The sequence below is a fragment of the Triticum dicoccoides genome, chromosome 4B (assembly GCF_002162155.2).
Source record: "Triticum dicoccoides isolate Atlit2015 ecotype Zavitan chromosome 4B, WEW_v2.0, whole genome shotgun sequence".
Classification (NCBI taxonomy): Eukaryota; Viridiplantae; Streptophyta; class Magnoliopsida; order Poales; family Poaceae; genus Triticum; species Triticum dicoccoides.
The window spans coordinates 667,865,934-667,887,182 of NC_041387.1; the positions used below are offsets into that span (position 1 = coordinate 667,865,934).

Below are 21,249 nucleotides of genomic sequence, written 5' to 3' on the forward strand. Positions count from 1 at the left end.
CTCCCGAGTCGCCCACATGGGAGCGACGCGGGGGCAGTTGATGTTCATATCCAGGAAGTTCAAGTTAATTAGTTGTGTTATAGTTTTTGAAGGGTACACATCAAATTTTGAAGCACATAATCTCATTTCAGAACATGTACTAGAGTAGTACACCCATCGGAACAACCCAAGAACCACCCCTGCCGCGAGCAAGGTCCCTGTCGCATCGTCGGCCACATGGCTTCGTCAGTGTCCTCCGATAGCGGCAAACAGAAACAATAGATTTGTGGCGGCGGCGGCTAGGATTCAGGCTGCCTCCCGAGTCGCCCACACGGGAGAGACGCGGGGGCAGTTGATGTTCATATCCAAGAAGTTCAAGTTAATTAGTTGTGTTATAGTTTTTGAAGGGTATACATCGAATTTTGAAGCCCATAATCTTGGTAAATCTCCCCTTCCGCTCGGCCTTAGTCGCTATATGTGGTTTTCTCCCATTACCCTATTTCCTATTTGTATACCTGTATACATTCCCTTTGATTAATAAAGTTTGGCATTCCCCTAAAAAAAGCTAGGTGTGAGTTGGGGAAGTTAAAAAGGGTGTTCTTTTTGTCGTTAATTCAACGACTCCTTCAAACAGTTTCTTCAGTTTGCATACAAAATGCAGGAAACTTTAGGTATAAACTGTATGCAGTATATCAACAGAAGTGCCCAAAAAAAAGTGACAAGCCCCAAAATGGAAATGCAAAGAAAAAAAAGGAAAAAACAGAGAAATGCACCAGCCGGGAATCGAACCCGGGTCTGTACCGTGGCAGGGTACTATTCTACCACTAGACCACTGGTGCTTTGATGAAATGTTCTTGGCATGGCATACCAATTTTGGTCGTAGCATTCCTTTCACTGAAAATTAGACAGTAATCTTTACTCCCTCTGTCGTAAAAAGTATGTGCTTCAAATAGATGTATCTAGCACCAAATTAATGCTAGATGTATCCATTTGAGGAACAAACTTTTCCAAACAAAAAGAATACGTATTTCAGTATTGACCAACTAGGCTTTTAGACGTAATGTTGGATCCACGTATACAACTTCTAGACGAAGGGAAGAAGCCAACGTGTCAGGAAGATAGAAAGTGGTAAACCAATCTGTTATGGGCAAACAGACCACAATACAGCCTTTTCTCATTTCTCTTTTATGGAAAAGGCTAAATCCCGACTTTATTAATAATGCAAAAACGGCAGCACAAAGGATCCGTTAGAGTATAAGGCACACAGCACATGGGTGCAACATCATGGCCCAGGAACTAAGAGCATCCCAGCCGTTGGCCCCCCAGGACGTATAAAAATCGCCCCCTGGGGGTGAGCCGGCGATTGGTTCGGCGCTGAGGACGATTTTGCGCCTAGTCGTCGCCCCCAGTCGTTGATTTTGGCCCACTTTTGAAGCCCCATTTCAGCAAAAAAGGCCCATATGGGCAAGAATAGGCCTATATTCGGCGTGGTTCGCCGTGGCTCGGCGTTCAATTATCAACATAAATATTTTTTATCACATATTTCATCACATAAAATTCAAATACTTCAATAAAATAGTAAAACAACAAATAGTTCAATACAAATTATATAGTTCAACAAATAAAAACTCATATTTCATCACACGTCGCGCCCGGTGTCGCCCTTGAGCCTCCATAGGTGCTCTATCAGATCTTGCTGCAGTTGATGATGCACCTCTGAGTCTCGGATCTCCTGACGCATACTGAGGTAGGCATCGCCCAGTCATTGCCGGCGATTCGTTCGGCGCTGGGGACGATTTTGCGCCCAGTCGTCGCCCCCAGCTCGCCCCAGTCGCCGATTTTGGCCCACTTTTGAAGCCCCATTTCGGCGAAAAAGGCCCATATGGGCGAGAATAGCCCCATATTCGACGTGGTTCGCCATGGCCGGCGTTCAATTATCAACATAAATATTTTTTATCACATATTTCATCACATAAAATTCAAATACTTCAACAAAATAGTAAAACAACAAATAGTTCAATACAAATTATATAGTTCAACAAATAAAAACTCATATTTCATCACACGTCGCGCCCGGTGTCGCCCTTGAGCCTCCATAGGTGCTCTATCAGATCTTGTTGCAGTTGATGATGCACCTGTGGGTCTCGGATCTCCTGACACATACTGAGGTAGGCAGTCTAGGTTGCCGGTAGCTGGTGATCAACTTGGGCAAGAGGACCCTGCCTGTGGTATGGTTCAGTGTCAAACACTGGCTCTTCCTGCTCGTTCTCAATGATCATGTTGTGTAAGATGACACAACAAGTCATGATCTCCCATATTTGATCTTTCGACCAGGTCTGAGCGGGGTACCGGACAACAGCAAATCGAGATTGGAGCATACCAAATGCCCGCTCGACATCCTTCCTGCAAGCCTCCTGAATCGTCACAAACCAGGCGTTCTTGCCTCCAGGCACAGGGTTTTTGATGGTCTTCACAAATGTCGACCATCTCGGATAGATGCCATCAGCTAGATAGTACCCCTTGTTGTAGTGCCGCCCATTGATCTCGAAGTTCACCGGAGGAGAATGACCTTCAACAAGCTTGGCAAAGACAGGAGAGCACTGCAGCACGTTGATGTCATTGTGAGTTCCTGGCATACCAAAGAAGGAGTGCCAAATCCAGAGGTCCTCTATGGCCACCGCCTCCAATACCACACTACAACCGCATTGGCGCCTTTGACATCCCCTGCCAAGCAAATGGGCAATTCTTCCAATTCCAATGCATGCAGTCGATGCTTCCAAGCATCCCAGGAAATCCTCTTGCAGCATTCTGTGCTAGGATCCGAGCAGTGTCTTCTGCATTGGGTGTTCTTAAGTATTGCGGTCCAAACACTGCCACCACTGCCCGACAGAACTTGTAGAAACACCCTATGCTGGTGGACTCGGCCATGTGCCCATAGTCGTCCTGTGAGTCACCGGGAGCTCCGTATGCAAGCATCCTCATCACTGTCATGCATTTCTGGATGGAGGTGAATCCAAGTTTGCCGGTGCAACCCATCTTGCATTTGAAGTAGTTGTCGAACTCCCAGATGGAATTCACAATCCTGAGGAAAAGGTTTCTATTCATCCGATAACGGCGCCGAAATGTTCTGTCGCCGTGAAGTGGAACATCGACAAAGTAGTCGGATTAGAGCATGCAGTAGCCTTCGAGACGATGCCGGTTCTTTGCTTTCACCCGCCCCGGCGCCGAGCCACCTCGCCGCGGCTTTTCATAGCAGCTGGGCGAGGGCGGCGAGCACCATGAGATGATCTTCCTCCTGGACGTCAGCTTCGGCTTCCTCCTCCAGCAGCACGGCAAGCACTTCCTCGTCATCCGAGTCCATCGCCGAGGCAGGAAAATCGCCGAACACCTTGCACGCGGTGGCGTGCACCCGCCGCTAAACTACCCCTCCGCGGCCGAAAACGGCGGCCGGAAACGCCCAGCTGGTCTCGGAGGGGCTGCCACGGCGAACCTCTGCTATTTTTCCGGCGGGAAATGGCTACCTAGCGGTGAAGGGCGGCGCCGGGATATACCTAGTGGCGGCCGAGAGCGCGGGAGGGGTGGGAGGCGAGTCGGGGAAGAAAATATTGACTTTTCACCTGACGGCGTGGGCCAGCCGTGCTTTTCCCTTGCGCCGGAGCCCCCAAGCGACCCCCAGCGCGCCGGGTTTGGCCTGCGGCCGCCGGGCGGAAAAAAAGGCCGAACCGAGGCTTTTCGTTGTCCTGGGGGCGCGACTGGGCCGTTTTTTGGCGCCGGGGCCGAAAAAGTGGCCTGGGGGGGCCTGTTGGGGGCGCGGCTGGAGATGCTCTAAGTTGCCGAAGATGGAAGAGCAGCAAGCGTTACTAGGATCCTAGAGGCATGTCCGAGAACGCATTCCGATGTCTAGCAGCATTGAGAAGCTTCCACTGCTGAAGGAAATCAATCATTTTGAAAATGAAGTCAAAGCATACAAATGGTAGCCAAAGTAAGCAGATGCTTCTCTATTCATACATATGGTAGCTTACTAGTTGAATTCTTGGTCAACCCTGTAGATAATACAGGAAAGTAAAGAGAAAGAGACACCGATTTGTGGGGTATAAGTGTTTTCGGGCAAATAGCTGTATATGCCAATCATTTGTATGAAAAAGATATATGGTACTCTTCACAACATGTAGGGCATATTTGCTAACTGATTTTGTTTACTCCATGCAAAATTGAAAGCAATTAAACAAACAGCAATAGAAAATAACATGCACAGAAGAAACTGAGAATTGTACCTGTTGTGCCCTTGGATTGGAACAAAGATGGACCTCTTAGAGATACATCTTTTGACAAACAACAACAGAAATTAACATCGACTATACGGTATATGAAAGTGTTCAACTGAGACAACTTTTGACAAAATTACAATAACGGGCAAGTAACAAGAATAGTGTTCCTTTTCTGTGCTAGTTTAGAAGGCCATCACTGAAAACCGATAAGAGTGAATGCCAAGCTCCTTTTTAATGCCAAACATGCATAAGAGTTTAAAATGCTCCAAGCTTCAGAAAGATGACCTTACATCTGAAGGAAGTATCCAGATGCAACCTTTGTTTATCAACCAGCTTTAGATTAGTACCCAGGAGAAACAGAGGGTGCTAAAAAAACATTGCTCAGGACTAAATAATAATTTGCATTGATGGGAGAGACCCTTAAATTATCAGTTTATTAATTCGATACTTTTCTTTTACTGGGAATCAAAATCTTAGATGGATCTAAAGGTTATTTAGATTGCTTTAGTATGTAAATTTATAAATCCACAAGTTCTCTGCAACAAATTCTACAGAATTCGCCACAGCAAGCAGAACATGAAAGACATCATACATAACCATGTTGTAGGAGACCGTACAAACAACAGGGAAGTCTTGAATCACGTGAAAACAGATACATTACTCATTCAATCCAATAGACTACTTTCCGTCTTGATGACCTTTGTACTGTCCAGATGTTATAGAGTGAACCTGTTGGTCCTGTGGCTGAGTTAATTAGGTTTAGAGTTTAACTATATTTATTCTAGACAGCAGAATATTAAGTTAGAGTAAGTCAGATTAAACCCAGTGTCAGCATGGGTACAATAACCATGAATCAGGCAACTAAAGGAAACTGTTTGCAAGTGGCGGTCGGATATGTATCAGCCGGTGGAATTCGTCCATAGCAACAACCATCCTTCCAATTCTGCAAAAAGAGTCTGTCATAGTTTAATGGCATGCTCTATATGAAAATTTTAACCGGGTAACCTGGACGAGCGACTCCCTGCTTCAACCTGATTGAAGCCTGATTCAACGAAGCTTCTTTAAATGGAATCGGGTATGTCACAACCATCGAGTTGAATTTATCCATAGCACCAGCCATCGTCGTGCAAAAAGGCAACAGAGTTGAATTGCAGGATGGCTGATGCTATGGACAAATTCAGCCAGAGGATTGGCTCCCTGCTTCTGCGTGCTAACTTTTGGGGTGGCCGAGGGCATGTCACAACTACAATCTGGTTGAAGTTATTCATAGCATCAGCCATCTTACCCACCGTGGGGAATCGGCAACCACCGTTGAAGGGTAGGATGGATGATGCTATGGACAAGTTCAACCAGCGCACCTGTGCGTGTCGACTCCGGGGATGGCATCGGAGGGAACTGGTTCGGCCATCGGTCGAACAGGTGGTGCGCTCCCGCCAGGAAGAGAGGAGAGGCCGTCGGAGAGGAAGCGAGAAGGCGGACAAATCTCGACCTGCTGCTCCTCGTCGTTGCAGTCGGCCGCCGCCCTACGCCGCCGCCAATCCCCAATCACGAACTCTGGCGTTAGGGTTTGTCGGAGGGGCGCTGCTATATATATGGAGCAGCGGCCCATCCCGCGTCACGCCGTGTTTTGGGCCGACGGCCCAACAGCGCACGCGGTTCAACATGTTGCCGAGCTATAAAGAGGTGCCACATCACCGCGCCCATTAAAACTGGTACAACATGTTTTATTTATTTATGAAAACTTAGTTTTGCCTTGTCGATTTTATCTAACAATTAATTCAATCAATAAAAAAGAGGAATATCGTCCTGTATGATATAAAATATTCACACTTATTCATAAAAGGAGAAGGACATGGCTCGGGTAAGTGGACACCGAAGGGAGTTTAGTGAACACAAGAGGGGCTTGCGTGACACTTAGGTTTGGACATGACAACCAAGCCAACCCATTCGAGACTCTCGTGTCTTCCGCAAAACCCAATCTTCCTTTTTGTCATGGCCATTTTAAATGTCTGGAAGCATCAAGGCAAGCTATGATAAGAAGTTCCCGGATGCCCCTCCATGGTTGATGTCGGGCTAGGAGTGAAAGGAGACCCCTTTTACTCTTCCTATCATGGTGGATGCATCATGACGTGGACGGTTAGTGGATCCTTGGACATGGATGCCGGGGTGGCGGCCCCGGATGGTGGTCTGTATGGTTGGCTCTTTGGCGGGCACAATAGCGGTGGTGATGGCATTCTCTCTTGGTCGTGTGGGTGGCGAGAGGTGGTGCGGCGGGTGGCTCTGGCGCGCTCTTGTCCCTGATGATGGTGGTGCCCCGACCCGGATCTGGAGTTCTGGGCTCACCACTCTTGCCCTGGAGACCTCGCTTAGGGACACAGTGGAGTTGCCAAGCGAAAGCTTCGCGCTTTGTCGCCGACAACGGCAATGCTCGCAAGTGCCGTTATCTTCCTAAAGACGTCGTTGTGGCGCTCCTCTCCGTGTCCGGGTTCCGGCTGAAAACCTATGTCTTTCGGGACTCGGCAACGGCGAGGCCTTGCGCTGTTTTCACTCCTGGGGGCGTTGTCGTGGAACTTAGGTGCTATAGGGCTTATGGTGGGTGTTGTTCTCAGTTCTTCTTCTACTCTATTACGGTTGCGTAGCCGCGTGCGTGTTGCGTGATCAGGTTTGCCTAAGATCGGCATTGTTTGAGGGCTACCCGATCCCCTTGTATCATTCGGCCATGTACTCTGTGTGGTTGATGCTTTCTATATAAACCGGAGTGAAAGCCTGTTTCAAGGATGATAAAAAGTTCCCAGAACGCTACTGATGCTCCGACATTGGGCATAATTCAAGGGAAGAGTGAGGACGCCCCGAGGTAATTTACCCCCACACTCTTGATCCCTACGACCCTACCTTCGCTTCGAAAGTAGCCTCCCTTGTGCAACTGAGAGAGCCATTGGTAGTAATACATATTGCACGTAAGCTAGTCTTTTTTTAGGATTAATGTTGCCGCTTTATTTAAACTTCAAAGTTTGAAACCTCATCCGAAATTACATCTAGAACCCAGTCTGGGGACCCCCAACCAAACCTCACAAAGTTCTTCACCGATCCTTACCTTAGCCAACTTATATGCAACAACATTAGCAGAACGTCGCACCCACGGAACTTTAAACCTCGGCGATGAACTAAGCATCGGCTTGATCTCTTCACTCATGGCCCTACGGCGGAAAGCATTTCCAGTGGTTGATTCAACATTTGTACCCGTCTTAACTATCGAGCTCCACATGCACCCTCACGGCGTTGACCTCCTCGCGCACCACTTGGAGAGCCCGCTTGCAAGCTAGGACTTAGGCCCTGTTTGGTTCATAAGTCCTAGGACTTTTTCTAGTCCCAACTAAAAAGTCCCTAGTCCCTAAAAAGTCCCTCCCTGTTTGTTTCCAGAGACTAAAAAGTCCCTAGTGCTTTCCTAGAGGTTATTAAATGACCATGTTGCCCCTAGTATATAAAAAAATAACAATCAAACAACACCATGAGGTGGCGGGCCAATGAATGCATGGAGGGGCATTGTTGGAAAAGTCCCAAAAACTCCCAAAAAAGACTCTCCTTGAGAGTCTTCTTTATTTAGTCCCAAATGCCTAGTTTAGTCCCTAAAAAGTCCCTCCCGTTTGGTAAAAAGGTTTCTAAGAGGGACTTTTTCTAGTCCCTACACAAAAAAGTCCCTGGAAACAAACACCCCCTTATTACGGCGTACGGGTCCACAATGTTCGGGAAATGATGGCACACAACGGCTCTAAAGTCTAAACCCGGTTAGCCTTGCAAACACACATGAACCGTAGCAGCGACCTGAGGGGGATCCGGGGCAGGATGTGCGACACGATGACCTTGTGTGGCACGTACGGCGCCATTGTCACGTTGGTGAGGGCGGTGGCGATCTCTTGCGACGGCGATGAGCACGCAACAACACGTCACCGACTCTGTACACGTACAAGTTTATGCAAGTGAATCCTTGGTGTACACGTACACGTACGTTATTTCTCGATCGAGATATTTCTCAATTAACGACTGCCTCGTCAGATCTACTAATATCCAACTCGGGCGGTAGAAATATTAAATCGAACGCGATGGGATCTCGTCGTCCTGCCGTGGAGGCCACCAGCAGCATGGATATGCTACAGGAGATCCTGCTGAAGCTGCCGACCAAGGACGTCGCACGGTGCTGCTGCGTTTCCAAGCTGTGGCGCCGGGTCGGCAGCAACCCCTCCTTCCGCAGCCTCCACTCCATGGCTGGTCATGTCGTCTCCGCGGCCCAGATCTCAAAGACCTTGCTCGTGTCTGAGAGGTGCCAGGCCGGCCGGAGCGATGAGGCCGTCATCTTCGATGCGTCGTCGGGCAATACCATGTGCTGCGTCCCCATCCCCGGCGGCTATAGCCTAGCCAACATCTGTAACGGCCTCCTCTGCTTCGTACACCGCTATGGCCGCGATGACCCCGGTCCCGAGGCGCCGGTGGTGGTGTGCAACCCTGTCACCGGCGAGACCCTGGCGCTCCCCAGGGCGCCTCCGCTAATGGTCACCCCCAAGGGCACGTACAGGCACCAGTTGGCCTTGGGATTCGGCCCTCCCACCAAGGAGTACAAGCTCTTCCGGCTATCGACGCACTCTCTTTCCTCCGAGCAGCGCGTGGAGGTGGACGTGTACACCCTAGGCGATGCCGATGGATGGCGCCATCATTCGTTTCTCTCTCCGTGTCGCCCGACGAAAATCTCGCCGCTGGTGTCGATGGACGGCAAGCTGTACGTGGTAACCAATGGCTGGAAGCATGGCTACGGCTGGAATGAGATTCCCAGAAGAATATTGGTGATTGACGTGGCGACGGAGTTGTGCCGCACGTACCCACTTCCGGACTACGAGTGTTTTCACTTCGAGAGCCCGCCGATGGGTGCCTTTGAGCTCAGTGGCCGGCTGTGCTTCGCCGCGCATGCCCTCAGCTGTAGACGGCCTGAAACTAATGTCATCCACTTTTGGGTCATGTCACCGTCGGAGGGCGACGAGGACGAGCAACCAGACTGGGAATTGCACTACAGCTTCCCCATAGTAGAGGGACGACCATGCTTTGTGTTTCACAGACCATGGGCCTGCTGGCTAGACCACGATGAGATATTGTACTACGCCTGCGCTGGCGTATTGCACAGGTATAGCATGAGACAAGGCTCGTCTGTTGACGTATAATGTGCTGCCTAGTCTCTTCCATCAGATCGGTCTTTTGGTTGCATTGACTAGAGCATGCAGTTCTACATGGTATCGGAGCCAAGAGGTCTTGAGTTCAAGACCCGGCTGGCGCAATTAAATTGCAGCCCACTTTCGGTCCACGTTTATGCCTAAGGGAGCCACACGTGAGGGGGAGTGTTGACGTATAATGTGCTGCCTAGTCTCTTCCATCAGATCGGTCTTTTGGTTGCATTGGCTAGAGCATGCACTTCTACATCGTCGACTTCCAACGGTGGATTTCTATTACTCTCGCATCTCACCTTTGAGTTGTCGCCATCCCAGGATGATGATGAAAACAAACACCAGTTTGAGCATGCAATGCTAAGTCTACTACGATGATGCTATCAGTAAATCAACATAGCTCTTGAGCCGTGGGTTTTGCTCAACAGCATGCCAATATACCATGTGATTTGCTGATTTTGTATATATACACTACAGAAACTTTGAAATATTGGTTATATACCTCTTGGTTTAGTATTTTTTTCCTTTTTCTTTTAATTGATTAATTAATCAGCTCGGCTAAATATCTGAGACTTAGTTAATTATGTCTTACTCAATGTTTTATCCGTCAGATCTTACGCAGAGATCCATGCAATTTTTTCTTTTTATATGTAATTTCTATCTAACAATGATGATGTCACAGATATTACACCCATTAACTTATTTATCTTAACATGCAAATTTGTCACCTCATCATACAATCATGTATGGAAAAGCACCTCAGCATGCAATCATGCTCAGAGAAAGGGTTCGGCTCTCCTGCTGGGATCCCCGCACGCCTTATGCTACTGTTGGGAGCTCTATACATATTATGTTGCTGGGATCCTTTTCACAAAAAAGGAGGTGGAAGATTTCAGATCCATGGTGAAACTCAAGCCTACTATATTTTTGTGTGTGTTTGGTTTTGGAAGTGGGTGGGTGGCCCCCGACATGTAGGGCCTCAAAGGGCAATTTAGGATCTTTTTTTAAAAAGTAGGAAGGTCCCGGCCTCTACATCAGAAAGATGCATGCATCCATTTATTAAAAAAGTGTCCAAATAGTCTCAGTACAAAAATAGGCTCACTCCGAGCTGAAAGAAGAAAATAAAGGGCAATTCTAGGTGGCTGCCAACTGTTTATAGGATTGGTAGTCTGATTCCGTTTCGGCCGTGTCCGGGTTTCTCCACCATCAACAACGGTTGAGCATCTCTGTGGGTCACAAAAGGATTGTAATAGTAGCACATTTTTTTGAGAATAGTTATATCACATTATTAGTCACGCTGAGGCAAATTAATCATGGAGAAGAACATGAGAAAAAGATTTATAATGTACCTTTGGTGTTTCAATAAATTAAACTGGATTGGAACTAGGCTTGAAATGTAAGGGATTGCATCAAATTGAGAGAGAAATTATGTGCATATAAATTGGATTTAGCAAAAGCTTGTGATAGGGTTGATTGGCACTTCTTGGAGAGTATGCTAAGGGCGTTGGGCTTTGCCCCAGGTTGGATAAATTGGATTATGGCCTGTGTTATGTCAGTAAGATTTTCTGTGCGCTTCAATGCTCAACTTTTGGAAGCTTTCGCCCCTTCATGTGGTATTAGACAAGGAGATCCTTTATCACCGCACTTTATGTTTGTGCCTGAGGCTCTATCTTTGGTGCTACTGGATGCGTGTAGTAGAGGATTTCTTATGGACTTTAAGATCAATAGGCATGCTCCATGAATATCACATCTTTTGTTTGCTGATGACTACCTGTTATTCTTCAAGGGATCCATTAATCAAGCTTTGACAATTAAGAATATTATTTCCACTTATGAGAAGGGAACTGGTCAGGTGCTGAGCCCAGATAAGTGCTCTATCATGTTTGGAAAAAAGTGCAGTGTGGAAATTCAAGTGGCCGTTATGGTAATCCTTTGCATCACTGCGGAGGGATTTGAGGACAAATATCTTGGGCTTCCAGTGCCTCAAGGTAGAATGAAAGCCGGTAATTTCAATTAACATAAGAAAAAGATCTCAAGATTTTATCAGGTTGGTTAGAAAAATATGCATCTTGTGGAGCAAAGGAAACATTTAATAAATATGTGCTTCATGCCCTCCGAGTGTATGTCATGGGTATGTTTAAGTTTCCGGCTGCATTGTCTGAGGAGTTATCACAGATTATAAGGAATTTTTTGTGGGGTGATGAGGAGGATAAGAGCAAGACTCATCGACTGGCTTGGGATCAATTGACAAGTCCTAAAGCTGAGGGAGAGATGGGATTCCGAGATCTCAAACTTTTTAATCAAGCGCTGTTAGCGAAGCAGGCGTGGAGGTTGGTGGTCAACCCTGATTCTCTGTGCGCCAAAGCGGTCAAGGCAAAATATTACCCACAGGGACTTATCCTCGACATTGTATTTCCTCTGTCGGCCTCACTGCCTTGGCAAGCTCTTATGCATGGATTGGAGTTGCTGAAATTGGGAGTTATTTGGATAGTGCGTGATGGCTCTAATATTAATATTTGGAGAGATAACTGGCTCCCAAGGCACTCTGGACTTAAAATTACGGCAAGGAAGAGTAGGACGAGAATGAAATGGGTGTCTGATTTGATTCTGACTGGTCCAAAAGTATGGGACGAGAATTTGGTTAGGCACCTATTTTACCCACATGATGCAGAAGAGACCCTTCAGCTGCGTATTCCATCTTCAGGGGAAGGTGATTTTGTTGCATGGCGCTTTGAGAAGACGGGGATGTTTTCAGTTAAAAGCGCGTACAAGCATGCACTCACGTTAAAGGAACAAAAAGAAGACGAGGGGCAATACAGAGATGCAACATTGGGGGAGAGGAAAATTTGGGACATCATCTGGAAGGCCAATGTTCCTCAGAAGATCCATATTTTTGCATGGCGGGTTGCTACCAATAGTTTGACTGTCCAAGTAAACAGAATGGCGCACCACCAAGCGGTTCTCAGTACGTGCTCGATATGTGGAGTGGAGGACGAGAATATGTTTCATGCGCTTATTATTTGCCCGAAGGCTCATGCGTTGCGTATGGCCATGAGAGATATTTGGGAGTTACCTACGGAGGATGCATTCAGGTATACTGAGTCGGAATGGTTTCTTGTTCTTCTAAGTCCAGTGGGACAGTCTGTGCGGGACAAAATTATTTTCATTTTTTGGAGAGCCTGGCACTTGAGAAATGATTTGATTTTTTGGCAAGGGCACAGAGTCAGTCACAAATTCGACCAATTTTGTTGATAATTATTGGTCGTCCTTTGGCACATGTCATTCAATGCCATTGGATGATTCTAAGAATAAATGGGAAAATACGATGAGTGGTCTAAAAAGTGATCCAAATACTTTGGAAGTTCAGATGGGTTGGAAACCCCACCTTCTGGTTATATCAACATTAATGTCGACGAGCTTTTTGAAAAGTATTAGCATGGCAAGTGTGAGTGTGATGGCTAGGGATTTTGCTGGCAAAGTCATGATTTCTTCGTGGGACTATACATTGGGAGGTGTAATAGCGTGGAGGAAGCGGAACTCCGAGCTTGCATTGCTTGTCTCTATATTACTACTAGATCATTGATGGCGTGCGTTGCTGCGCCCGTTTATTGGTTCAATGTAATTATAGGAATCATGTAATTATATGATGCCATGAAGGAGGTCCAATATGCTCCAAATTTAGGCTGGTCACCGCAAAGACCAGCAACTTGATTGGCCACACCAGAGCAAGGATAATAATATGGCAATAGCACACTGCCATGTAATCTAAAGTCAATCAAATAACCAACATTTATAATACTCTCTCGATTCACTATTATAAGATGTTTTTGATATTTTAATATGGACTACATATAGACTGAAATGAGTTGACAAACCCGTTAAAACACATTTATAAACATCCAATTCAGAAAGTTAGAAGATCTTATAATAGTTTGCGGAGGGGTAGTAATTTGTTACATAGGATCTAATGCAGTCCACCGCATCAATTGTTTTTGGGATATGAACACATCGACCGATCCCTCGTGCATACCATCATATGAGAAATATGTAGCTAGCAACAGTTGATATCAAAATGCTTTCAAGATGCTTATGGGATGGGTAGTAGTAGATAGTATAGTCTCATCATCAGAATCTGCATCATTCAAGTATCTTGATGCAATATGATAAAACTATCAAAGATAGCTTCTTTTTCTGTTCTGCAATAGATGAAGGAAAACAATCAGTATTCTACATGTCAAAAAAAAGCAGCACTAAATTTATTTCATATACATGTAGCTTGTTGGCGCTCAGTTCTTAAGAGAAGAGAAATAAACATTAAGGCATCAACACGTAGCTCATGACCAAATAACTTAACTATTAGGTATATCATGTAAAAAATATTCAATGTTTAAAAAAAAATCCGAGGTTGACCAGCACAGCTTAAATAATTCTATCAAACAAACTACAAATAGTATTGAAGACAAGAAGGCAGGAATCAATAAAAATATCTATTTTAACATACGTATATGCTTACATATCATGTATACAATGTAAAAGAGTATAACATCTAAATGGAAAGTTATTCACCTCACATTTCCAAATGTCCATACCAACCGGAGGACCATATCTTGCAAGTTGGGAGTATGGAGCAGAATGGAAATTCAATTACCTTTCTAAGAAAGTGAAGTGGACAATTCAAGTTAATCTTTAAAGGACAAAACCTAAGAGGAATGCACTTTGGATGGCATTCATTGGTGCTAGGATGTAGTTATATGAAAAGGGGAATAAAAATGGGATTCAGAGAATCAGACAAGACGCATACATAAAAATTGGAATAAAAATGGGATGTAGTTATATGAAAAGGGGAGTCTGAGTATCGGACAAGATGCATATAAACATTGGAATTTAACCCCCAAAATACTAACCAAAACAGATAAACACCAAGAAGTGAGACAACAATCCGCTTACATCTTCAAACACCTTCCCTACACAAAAGCTCTGCAATGTCTTGACATACAGAACAGTGCAATGTCTTGACATACAGAATTTACCAAAGTGACTTGTGTCCTCAGCCGTCAGATCGCGGCGTTGACGCCCGAGATTGGCTGGTCGTTGTACCAAGTATCGTTACAGCATTTTTAGGGTCCCATCGCATGTCACGGTCTGCCAAATTAAAAGGGCTGCTGCTATCGAAACTGATCTGGCTGTTCTGTCATCGACTGGCCGCAAAAAAAAACTATGTACGAGAGGCCTGGGCATGACAATTGAGAACTAACATCTCTTCCAAGCAGGTGGTCACCATTTTTATGGGCTTCTTTGTGTGCTTGAGCCAGGCAGCCTGACGTGGAACGACTGCTGCTCCAGAAGCCTATTTCTGTTGCCTTTCCATTCACTCGACCGACGCGTGTTTTCTGGTTACTATAATAACTGACCATGATAAAAACTCACTTAAAAAGCTGATCTAAAATATAACCAGACTATTAGCATTCTCCCCTGTATCTTTGAGCCAGCGAAAATTATGTCGTTCACATTCTGTGTCCGCTCAATGCAAATGAAAATTCCCTGCCCCATCGAATCATTCAGTCATGTGACCAGCGACAGAATGATGGTGATGAAGCTTCAGTTCCAGAATCACAATTGAAGCAAAGAACAGGGCTGATGGAGAAACTTTTAGTTCTGGGATTGCCACGCCATCATTCTTGGTCTGCAAATGCAAAAGGAACATTCTTATACTATAATCAGATAGTTTGAAGCGTATTTGCTACTTGCTAGATTCTTCTACTTAAAATTTATTTATTTTACTTTTGATGATGATTCTAACATCTGTTTAACTGTTCCTTGTTGGTATTTCCAGCAGCTCCATCCAATCCAATCCAACTATAACCGCATTAATATTACACCATATATATTTGTGTGGCTTAATCCATTTATATTCGATGCCATCCTAATCTATTTTGGATGTTACACATTAAGAAGTTATGTCAGCTCACCGAACATATGGGGAATGATTGATGCAATACTGTCTAATTTTTTTACAAACTAACTTTGAACAAGAAGTGTAACCCAAACCATGTCCTTTTCACATATCCGTGTCGTTCAACTATACTCAAATATTTGCATTGTTCTATTGACATGATAGACGGGCGCGGCAACACGTGCATTCATGTTCTAGTGTCTTCACATACAGAATAGCCTATCTAATAAGTTTACCTCTTCAGATCATGGTCAAACTATACAGAATTGTCTCCATCTCTTCCAATAATTGGTGTCAGAGGATTCACAAACAGCACGAGGCCTGATCCACGGAGAAAGATGAAATAAAGTCCAAATTAGTGCTTTGAGATTTCATCCACCAGTACAATGGGGCAGATGAGTAGAGGCCTAGTGTTCGAGGAGAGTAGGGGAGCTAGGAGGGAATTTCACAGGAGCTCACCAACAACAGTTCTGAAGCATCATGACAATGAGGAGAAGACGGTCTGATGCAATAGATGAGGGAGACAGGACCGCCGACATCCCCGACATTGACCAGGTCTTCCACTACCTTTGTCCACCGGCTTAGCCTCCAACTCTAGATAATTGTGAAAATTGTCGTCGTCATTACTTTGCTCCATAATAAGTAGTGACGAATATTTGGTTCAGACAAAAAAATTAGCATGCAATAGTTGAGATAGATATGCCTAAGATTACAACTGAAATTGATTCTTTAGTTTATTTATCGGATAAGAACAATTCTGAACAATTATATGGACTTCATCTAGGGACTGTACAACTCATTTAGATGTCCAATGTATCCATTCATGAAAGAGTTCGGTCCAGAAGCAAAAAATCTAAGAACACTATCCAGCCAATGAGCAACTAACTTCTGTTTGGGTTATGAGTTCAAACAAGGCCAAAACTCCAAATTCTGTACCAACATCTATTTGAATTAACTAAACCTCGAGAACATAAAAGGTGTCATTTGTATGTGGTTCTTCCAAAAAAAGTTGCCAACGTGATGTGTACATGGACTATAAAATTACAGGAGTCCTTCATTGGGTTTCAATTACTTACTTCATCAGCGGCCTGCCGCCCGCTATCTCGTTGCCTCGGTGTCATCTCAGATCTGCATCAACCACAACATGGCATGCTATGGTCCTATGACTTGAGCTCTGTGATGACCAAACAGTATTGCAAGGGAGGATATGGCAGTTGCAGCTGCGCGCCATGAAAATCAAATGAAGAACCATGGAAATTGGAACATCCAAAATTCAGTTAAATGATAGATCATTCTACACTGACAAACCATAACTTATTACCCCTATCTGTAGCACCTCGGCCGGACAAACAGATTGTTTAGCACCTCAATTGGTTGAGTTACAAAACCCTATAATGCATCGAGGGAGAAGAAACTTACTGGTGGGGAGAGCAACGGCGACTGTACGGCACGGAAGGGGGCGGCCAGCGTGATGAGGTGGGCGGCTCCGTTCAAGCAGGATGAGGTTGGCGGCTTCGTGCTGTCGGGTTGACGCGGTGGATTTGAGCACTGCCGGTGGGGCGGCCTCCAACCTAGCCATCGCGCGCCTCCGCCGTCGCCACCTCTGCTGCCAGCATCACTCGTTCCCTGAGGGCCGAGAGAGCGAGAGGAAGGGGGACGGGGTTGACTGTTGAGCACGGCAAATGGGCCAAAACAACGCGATACGAGCCCAATTAACCACAGGGGCCCAAAAAAGCTACCGGAGTAGCTGCCCCTCGGACGGCCCATCTCGCGAAAAACATCCCAGGAAGATCCAGTGGCCAGGAACGGCCAGCACATGAAAACGAATGGTCAAGATGTTGAGTGCGTGAGAGGGCTGGGATGATGCTCAGTTTTAATATATCTAAATATAGGTATAACACTTCATTCTCCAATAATTTTAGAGACTGGCTGTGCTTTTGTTGCGGTGATTTTTGCAAATGAATTTGATGATAGACCAGCTCTGCACGATCTGAAGAAGGAAGCATGGGGTATTTCTAAGCTAATGGATAGCTTCAGAGTTTCAAAGATTAGACGTTCGGCTAATGAGGTGGTCCATCTAATAGCCAAGTTTAGTTTTGATAACAGAGTGGATGGGATTCTTGTTAATGTTGTACCGCCCTATGTGGTGAACTCTGTAATGAATGATTGTAACACGTCCTTTGGTTAATTAATATATGAGGTGGTGTTTAAAATAAATTTGAGAGAGAAATTTTCTTGTCAATTCAACAAATGTGTCTGTGTTGATTTTGGAGATCGCTGCGATAGAGGTAGAAATATCCGATAGAGGTAGAAATTTTCTTATCAATTCAACAAATGTGTCTGTAATGAATACTATGTTGTCACTGATGCATCCATCAGGTGATAAAGTAAGCCCGGGAAAGCAATGATATGACACTGATCCTATTGTGGGGGATTGACATCATCTCCCAGGGCCCTACACACCCACATATCGAGCGAGGCGCACGTACGCACATAATTCCCCATGGAGCTCGGTTAAATTGGACGCAGCAGCGGTCCGACGGCGGGCCGGAGGAGGATTTGTGGCACCATCTCGTCCGGCACGTACGGTGTCAATCGGTGAATACATATGCATGGAATTTAGGTGGTTCGGATCCTAAAAATACTACTACTACCATCAGGAAGTAATTAGTGTGCCCACAAGGAGTCCGACTTGATACCTGCTTCGACTCCAACTCGGCAACTCGTGCTCTAAAATAGACACCCTGCGATCACAAGCTGGTCGATTCCATGTTGCCGGATTGCTGTTGCCCATCTATCTGTAACGATGGGGCGTCGTCTTCGTCACCATCTTCGTCTATCCATGACGACGGGACGTCGTCGTCGCCATCTTCGTCGCGTTGAGGCTCAGAGCAGCAGCCACAGCAGGGAGATCCCTAGGGAGATGCTCCAAGAGATCCTAGTGAAGCTGCCGACAAAGGACGTGGCCCGGTGCTGCTGCGTCTCGAGGCTGTGGCGCAGTGTCGTCAGCGAGCCCTCCTTTCGCCATCTCCACGCCGCCAATTACGCCACCGCTTTGTCGGCGGACACAGAAGTCTTGTTCGTCTTGACGACGTGTGAGCCGGGCCGGAGCGACGGTGCCAGCATCTTCAGCATGTCTTTGGGCAAGGCCATGTTCTCCTTCGACATCCCCAGCGGCTATGACCTCGCCAACGTCTGCAACGGCCTCCTCTGCTACGTGCACGGCAGCGGCCCCGAGGCGCCGGCGGTGGTATGTAACCCTGTCACCGGCGAGACGCTGGCGCTTCCCAGGGCACCGCCGCTCACAGGAACCAAGGATAAGACACATCTCTTCGCCTTGGGATTCAGTCCACCCACCAATGAGTATAAGTTGTTGAGGTTCTCTAAGGTGCACATGGCCGTGTACACCTTAGGCGACACTCGGCGCTGGCGGCAGCACTCGTTCCACTCACCATCTCATCCGGCTGAAATCCTGACTTGGCCGCCACTGCTAATCGACGGCAAGCTGTATGTGGTGACGATAGGTTGGAAGCGAGTGTTGGTAGTCGATGTGCTTACTGAGACATACTGCACGTACCGTCTCCCAGAGCATGAGACTCTCGACTATGCCAGGCGGCTAATGGGTGCCTTCGAGCTCGACGGCCAGTTGTGCTTCGTCAAACACGTCTGTTACGTGGGCCCCCAATTTTGGGTCATGTCACTGCCGAAGGATGACAAGCCTCCACAATGGGATCTGCACTATAACTTCCACATCAAGGAACCTTTCTACATCTTCAGGCCATGGAGCGCCTGGGCTGACGATGGCGACAAGATGCTCTGCTACATGAACGACGAAACTTTGTACAAGTATGACACGAGAACATGCTCACCGCTGATGCCTGACCAGGGTCAACAGCTGCGGTGGGACCAAAGGCTCCAGATCCCGGTGTTTCAAATATCAGGGAAAATTTTGAAATGCGACTTTATCATCCGTGGGGGTTATCGCCCCACCCTGCTCTCGCCTCTCACCTTTGCGTTACCGCTTTCCCAAGCTGATGAAGACTGAGAAAAATACAGACGCCAATTCAAGCACACCCTGTCAAGTGTACTATATGGTACCATCAACAAATTAAGAAGAAGAAAGCAAAAGGAAAAAGAATAGATGACAAAAGTTATACTCATTTGTTGATAGCTGATGTCAACTAAAAGCATTAGAAAATCAATAACATATGCATACATATCGGCGTGGAATCATGTTAACATGCATCTTTTTTCCTTCTAAGAATGCATGCATCTTCGATCTGGTGATATATTTGTGTATATTATCATTTTGGCATCCAAAGCGCTGCTCCAGCCAGTACAAAAGATTCCACGCTGACTTTGGAATTTTCAAGGTTAACTTCTACTGCAACATTTGTATATATAGTACTTCAGGGCATGGAAGGGAAAACGTATCTCAGAGACAGCAGGTCAGTTTCTTTGCGTGTTCGAGTGACCTGCAGGAGTATCGTCAAGGCCTCCGTCACACGGCCCGGCGCCGTGCTTCCCGTCTCCAACCTCGACCTGCTGTATTATCCATAGTTTTAAATAGTCGGCTATACTCCGTTATAGCCTTTTCAGCAGAGTTCTGCTAAATAGTCGTCTTCATAAATAGTCCGCTATACCTCCGCTATAGCTGATTCGAAGGCCCATCGCTATTTTTCATAGCCCGCTATTTAAACATTGGTATTACCCAATGCCGCTCTCGATGGGGCCCTCCGCCAGCGGTGGCTTCGTCAACGTCGTCGCCGCCTTCGAGGGCAAGTTGTCGCCCCTGCTGGACCACTTTTTTCCGCTCGCAGGCCGCATCGTGGCCAACCCGCTGACATGGCTCCCAGAGGTGCACTGCGACAACCAGGGCGCGGAGCTCGTCGTCGTTGAGGTCGGCGTGGCGCTAGGCAGCCTGGACTTCGGCAACATGGACGCGTCGCTGGCGAGGGTCGGCATCCCCGTCCAGTACGACACGGGCGCCGCGCTGTCGGTGCAGCGGGTGCTGTTCGCCTGCGGCTGGTTCATTGTGGCCTGGACCCGGAGCACTAACCACGGCCTCGCGGATGGGTGCACGCTGTGCATGATCGTAGACGCATGCTCTGAGCTCACGCGGGCCAGGACGATCGTTGCCACCCCGAACTTTGACTGATACTTGTTCCGCCGTCGCACCACGCCGTCGTACGGCCCTTCGGTGGGCGAGTTGTTCATGCCGCTGGTGAGCAAGCGTCTCGTCAACGCCCTCATGGCCGGGGGTTCCTTGGTCTGCCGCACCTACTACGTCGAGGAGCGGGACCTCGCCATGCCGCACGTGCAGGCGACCGGCGACGGGGAGCACGGAGCGAGCCACGTTGAGGCGGTGTCTGCATACCTATGGAAGGTGTTCGCCGCCACCGTGGGCTTGTCGGACCAGAGTTGCCGCATGGGCTCGTGGGTGAACGGGCGACGACGTCGCACCACCGCGCCGGAGGAAACCAGGCGCAACTACGTCGGCTACGTCACGGCATTTGCGGTGGCCGATGCGAGCACAGACGCGATCCAGCGGCGGCCGCTCCCTGAGATCGCGTCAATGATGCGCGAGTCGATTAGGTCGACGACCACCGACGAGCACTTCCAGGAGCTGCTGGACTGGGTTTGTCACATAGTGACTGACATGTGGGCCCACATATGATAACGGTCCCACATATCATAATGCATGCCTTAGGTGCTGGTCCAAATAAACGGAGTTGACTATCCAGTCATGACAGCGTGATGGGTGGGTCTCTCCTCTCATAAACACGTTTAATTTGTCTAAACCGGTAACTATGCAAAAGCGATAGTTTTTAAGAAATTTTTA

General features: G+C 46.9%; 1 protein-coding gene, 1 non-coding gene and 1 pseudogene across 2 annotated transcripts in view; 2 read left to right on the plus strand and 1 right to left on the minus strand.

Moving 5' to 3' along the window:
* The window catches only part of LOC119293039 (flavin-containing monooxygenase FMO GS-OX-like 4), a 9,532-nt gene extending 1,962 nt beyond the window's left edge, over positions 1-7,570 (plus strand). The window contains exon 3 of the mRNA XM_037571643.1: positions 7,374-7,570. Coding sequence (XP_037427540.1) covers positions 7,374-7,570 — 197 coding nt within the window. The remainder of the gene's footprint in view (positions 1-7,373) is intronic.
* On the minus strand, positions 748-818 carry TRNAG-GCC. The gene has a single exon. It is a non-coding gene; the product is annotated as a tRNA-Gly (tRNA).
* Positions 7,571-20,121: 12,551 nt separating the features above from the next.
* On the plus strand, positions 20,122-21,084 carry LOC119293040 (annotated as a pseudogene).
* Positions 21,085-21,249: the final 165 nt, after the last annotated feature.